Here is a 6000-nt window from a genome sequence, read left to right as displayed (position 1 = left end):
TTTCTTTTTTTTTCCTTTTTTTTAACAATTTATTCATTGTTTACTTTCTATGCATCATTCTATGTACTGTGCATGCAGTTTTGGTTGCATTTTCTTATTTCTTTATTACCCACAAGGGGCTACATGCAGAGGGGACAAACAAGGACAGACAAATGGATTAAGTCGATTATATCGACCCCAGTGCATAACTGGTACTTTTTTAATCGACCCCAAAAGGATGAAAGGCAAAGTCAACCTCGGCAGAATTTGAACTCAGAATGTAGCGGCAGACAAAATACCACTAAGCATTTCGCCCAGCATGCTAACATTTCTGCCAGCTCGCCCCCTTTTTTTTAGTTACTTTTTCTGATGAGTTGTAGTGCACCTGAGCACAGAATACACAATACGTTTTTTTATTATTTTATAAAAGATTACCTGAGATTTGTAATAGTACAATGCACCATTCCTGAGAACAAACCACTTCCTTTTCCACATCTTGACTTTTCCACCTAATTTTGAAAGATAGCCACACTTCTCCAATGTGTCCTGTCAAAATGAAGATAAGAGGAGTCAAAGCGATAAACAGATATACTGAAAAAGGAATGAATGATATACATACACTGGGAGATTTTTAGTACTAAGACAAAGAGATAACATTGGTAAAGGCATAAGATAGGCACAAATGAAAAGTAAGTTTACACATAGGCGCAGGTGTGGCTGTGTGGTAAGAAGCTTGCTTCCCAACCCATGATGATGGGTTTGGGCACATATCTTCTACTATAGACTTGGGTCAAACAAAGTCTCTTGAGTGGATTTGATAGACAGAAGGTGACAGAAGCCCATCATGTGTATGCATGTATGCATGTATGTATGTATGTATGTATGTATGCATGTATGCATGTATGTATGTATGTATGTATGTATGTTTACCTCCACATCCCCACTCTATCAACAATTAGCAACCAGTGTTGGTGTGTTTATATCCCTGTACTTTAACAATTCAGCCTAGGAGACCAGTAGAATAAGTACTAGAAATAGCACCTGGGGTTGATTTTTTTTACTAAAACCCTTTAAAGCAGTAACCCAGCATGGCTGCAGTCAAATGACTGAAATAAGTAAAAGAATTAAAGAACATATTGGAAAAATTTATTTACTGAAACATATATCTTTATATATAAAAGTCAAGTTGTGTGTCTGTCTCCTACGATTTAGATTCCTAACTACTCCCACATTTTGCGGTGCAGTTTAACCAAAACCGGGTATCTTATAGTTGTGATTCATATCGAGCCCTTCTGGGTATTAGCGCGTGTCTACGATGAGTCTACGATTTAAAAAAAATTTACCATCATTTTTTTTCCATTTTAATGCATTTTTTCGCTATTATATAAGGGAAGTAACTCTCTAAAAATGTCTACGATGAGTCAACGATTTAAAAAAAAATTTACCATCATTTTTTTTCCATTTTTAATGCATTTTTTTGCTAGTTTTTGGCTATAACTCTCTAAAAATGCTTATATAGTTATTTCCCTTACAAACACGAGCAACGCCGGGCGATACTGCTAGTTTGATATATAAGTAAAATTTAAGGTGGTGAGCTGGTAGAATTGTTAGTAAGCTGGGCAAAAAGCTCAGCAGCATTTTGTTCAGCTTTATGTTCTGAGTTCAAATTCCACTAAGGTTCACTTCCTCTTTCATCCTTTCAGGGTCTATAAAATAAGTACCAGCTGAGCACTGGGGGTCAATGCAATTGACTTAACTCCTTCCCACAAATTGCTGGTCTTGCACCAAGATTTGAATACATTTAAGGAAAATGTGCAATGAAGTTTTCCATCAGCAACCCTATTATCATCACTGTTATTGATCAAATCCTTGGTTCTCATATTTTTTCTATGGACCCCTTTGATTCCCATTTTATCCTTATTTCTCTATTGCCCACAAGGGGCTAAATATAGAGGGGACAAATAAGGAGAGACAAAAGAATTAAGTCAATTACATTGACCCTGATGCATAACTGGTACTTAATTTATCAACCCCAAAAGGATGAAAGGCAAAGTAAACCTCAGCAGAATTTGAGGTCAGAACGTAATGGCAGATGAAATACCGCTAAGCATTTCGCCCAGCTTTCTAACGATTCTGCCTGTTCGCCACCTTTTATTCTACTGGATACCCACAGCCATTTGATGCCTTAAAAAGAATCCTATTGTATTTTTATAATTAAACTAGCAGTATTGCCCGGCGTTGCTCGGGTTTGTAAGGGAAATAACTATATAAGCATTTTTAGAGAGTTATAGCCAAAAAAATGCATTCAAAATGGAAAAAAAAACGATGGTAAATTTTTTTTTAAATCGTTGATTCATCGTAGACATTTTTAGAGAGTTACTTCCCTTATATAATAGCGAAAAAATGCATTAAAATGGAAAAAATGATGGTAAATTATTTTAAAAATCGTAGACGCGTGCTAATACCCAGAAGGTACCGCAAAATGTGGGAATAGTTAGGAATCTAAATCGTAGGAGACAGACACACAACTTCACTTTTATATATAAAGATATTATTAGGAGTTGTATGAAAGAATTGTTAAAATATTTTGTGCATTGTAGTTGTTTGACCAGTTTATTGTATATAATTTTTGGCCACAAGTCACTGGATTAAATACTTATACAATTAAACAGCTCTGCATTTATGAGTTAAACAATTCTGCTTTTAACATCTCTACATGAGTTTTCATTTAGCAGTAAGTTATGTGTACATGTATGTATGTGTGTGTGTGTGTATACATGTGAGTGTGTGCATGTATATATGTGTGTGTGTGTGTGAGTGTGTGTATGTGTGTGTATACATCTGAGTGTGTGCATGTATATATATGTGTGTGTGTAATATAAATAATGTGTTACTGGAGCAGCTGATGTTGGCTGTACTTTGTCTGTTGGTGGTGGCATTGCTACTACTGCTATTGTTGGTACTGGCGTTGTTATTGCTGTTGTTATGGTCAACGACATTACCAACACTGGCAGTGGTAGCATCACAGCGCCAGTACCAACAACAGCTGTAGTAGCAACACCAACCATCATAGCACCGCCAACTCCAGCCACAGATCCTCCTTCAGGATACCAGAAAGGAGATACGTCATTAGCCAGTCATGTATGGCAGCTAAAATATGAAGGAATTCCATACAAAATATTATGGAGAATCCTAGAAAATCCACGCCCCTACGTAAATGGTTCCAAGCACTGTAAACTATGCATAGTGGAACAGGTGAGGATTCTAAAGGATTCCCTCAACCCAGGGAACATCCTTAACTCCAGGATGGAGGTTTTCGGACTGTGCTTGCATTTCAGGAAATTCTTGCTGGCCTATTGGAACCTACAGGATAACAGGGTCACTGGCAATCGATAGCCAAACAGAGAAAATCCCTTGTTGTTGACATTGAGTAGCAAGGCCCTTTCCCCCTCCATATTCTAGAGATGTCACTCGCTAGAGAGGCCTTAAGCCAACAGGTTGTGAGATTTGATGTTATGCCATAAAGCAAAATGCCATATGGGTGTAAAACCCAGGGTAATCCCATAAACCTGCCTAATCTAACTTTATTTACATAATATACTGCTCTATAATTAGAATATGCTTCTTATTTGGATTTATGCTTTACAAACAATATATATATATATATATATATATATATATATATATATATATATATATACATAATGGAAAATGTATTTAGCAAGAATTTTAAAAAGATTCTTGTTAAATCCATTTCCATTTACCTCATTATAAACTCAATGAACATAGTGGAATTCTTGACATGGATCTGGTGACAATTATATCATAACTGTAGATGACATCAGGTAGCCGACATGGTGAAAGTGCTTTAATTGGCATACCATTTGGCATATATTCACAGTCCAAATAATTACTTTTATATATACATATATTACATTATGTATTATAGATTAGTTCTTCCATTTTATTTCAGGCAAATTATCTTTGAATTAATGAAAGCAGAAACTTTTGGCTACAGCATCAAAGCTCTAACATATTAAAAAAATATATCTATATTTGATCTTTAATTATATTCAGCTTTAGAGACCTTTAGGATTTCTGGTTTCCTTCAGGTTATTAGCAATAATCAAATGATATCTCATTTTTTTTTTTATCTATGGATTTTATATATAAAACAAATACAAATTGAAAAGACGCAAAGTGAGAAATTATCTAAGGGCAATAACTCATACAAATGTTCAATTATCTCCCTTGCTATCTCTCTTCTAGCTAAGTAAACCTGCATATTTCTTCTTTAAAAACAAACAATAAAAACGTATTTATTCAGTAAATAATCCCGGATCTTTTCCGTTTGAATGGCAGTTTTTTAAAATAATTTCTATGTAATTAAAAAATTTTAAACTTCGTATATTGGTAGAATGTGTTTATAAAACATCTTTTTCTCTTGGCTTTCTTGAGAAAATTCTATTGTTTGTAAGATATTTGGTCTTCAATTTGTAGTTGTTTTTCTTGCATTTCGGCAATTTCAACCAATCAATGACGTCTATTGAAGTGAAAGCGATTTCTGCCGTAACATTTTATGGCGGCATCATATGAAAATGTCCCTGTTTTTTATGAGAAAAAAGATACCCTGTGGCCATAAACTGAGGATTACTCGTAAACAGAGCTGGACAACAAAACTGTTCCCTCTTTAGTGTCCACCCATAATTATGACCCTAGTATCAATCTGTTTTAGGGTTAGAGTTAGGGTTAGGGTTAGGGTTAAGGTTAGGGTTAGGGTTTAGGTTAGGGTTAGGGGTTGGAGGAAGGGTATCTCTTTTTCTTCACAAATGTAAATAATTAACCGCCAGAAAATTTTCACCTCAATAGACGTCATTGATTGATTGAAATTGCCACATTTGAAGAAAATATCTTACAAACTATAGAATTATTCTCAATAAAGCCAAGAGAAAAAGATGTTTTATAAACACATTCTACCAGTATACGAAGTTTGAAATTTTTTTTACATAGAAATTATTAAAAAAAACTGCCGTTCAAACCGAAAAGATCCATAATCGCATATCTAAAATACATAAAATAAATAATATAATAAGTAATTATTGCATATTTTTCGACAGAGTTATTTCCCTTGGCACTTGCTGATTCTTATTTAAGACGCTCAATAGTTTTAGTCATATATAAGGTTATAAATTAATAATCAGGAAGTTATTTTTTCGATCTCTGTTTATCAAATGATTTAACACACCTTTTGCTTAAAATTATGTAACTCAACAAGTTAGCATTGTTGGATCTTTTCGGATTTGGGAGACGGAAACTGAAAGAAGCCTGTCGTATGTATATATATATATATATGTGTGTGTGTATGTATGTATGTGTATGTGTCTATGTTTGCGTGTCTATGTTTGTTCCCCCCAAGATCACTTGACGACCAATGGTGGTGTGTTTACGTCCGGCACAATGACCGATAAAATATGTACTAGGCTTGCTAAGAATAAGTCCTGGGGTCAATTTACTCAACTAAAGGTGGTGCTCCAGCATGGCCTCAGTCAAATGACTGAAACAAGTAAAAGAGTAAAAAGAGTAAATTCGGATTTAAAAATTATGTATCTCTTTTACTCTTTTACTTGTTTCAGTCATTTGACTGTGGCCATGCTGGAGCACTGCCTTTAGTCGAGTAAATCGACCCCGGGACTTATTCTTTGTAAGCCCAGTACTTATTCTATCGGTCTCTTTTGCCGAACTGCTAAGTGACGGGGACGTAAACACACCAGCATCGGTTGTCAAGCAATGCTAGGGGGACAAACACAGACACACAAACATATACACACACATACATATATATATATACATATATACGACAGGCTTCTTTCAGTTTCCGTCTACCAAATCCACTCACAAGGCATTGGTCGGCCCGGGGCTATAGCAGAAGACACTTGCCCAAGATGCCACGCAGTGGGATTGAACCCGGAACCATGTGGTTGGTTAGCAAGCTACTTACCACACAGCCACTCCTGCGCCTAT

The 6000-nt window shown here is 35.4% G+C and overlaps 1 protein-coding gene across 8 annotated transcripts in view; it reads right to left on the bottom strand.

Annotated features, from left to right (window-relative positions):
* LOC115212914 (pleckstrin homology domain-containing family H member 2) overlaps positions 1-6000 on the bottom strand; it is a 1355391-nt gene that overhangs the window by 326859 nt on the left and 1022532 nt on the right. For all 8 annotated transcript variants that reach the window (XM_036504153.1, XM_036504157.1, XM_036504154.1 and 5 more), the window contains one exon: positions 415-525. In XM_036504153.1, coding sequence (XP_036360046.1) covers positions 415-525 — 111 coding nt within the window. The remainder of the gene's footprint in view (positions 1-414; positions 526-6000) is intronic.

Source organism: Octopus sinensis, linkage group LG6, assembly GCF_006345805.1.
Source record: "Octopus sinensis linkage group LG6, ASM634580v1, whole genome shotgun sequence".
NCBI classification, from domain to species: Eukaryota; Metazoa; Mollusca; class Cephalopoda; order Octopoda; family Octopodidae; genus Octopus; species Octopus sinensis.
Note: the sequence above shows the minus strand (reverse complement) of the source record. Positions and strands in the feature narration are given on the sequence as shown.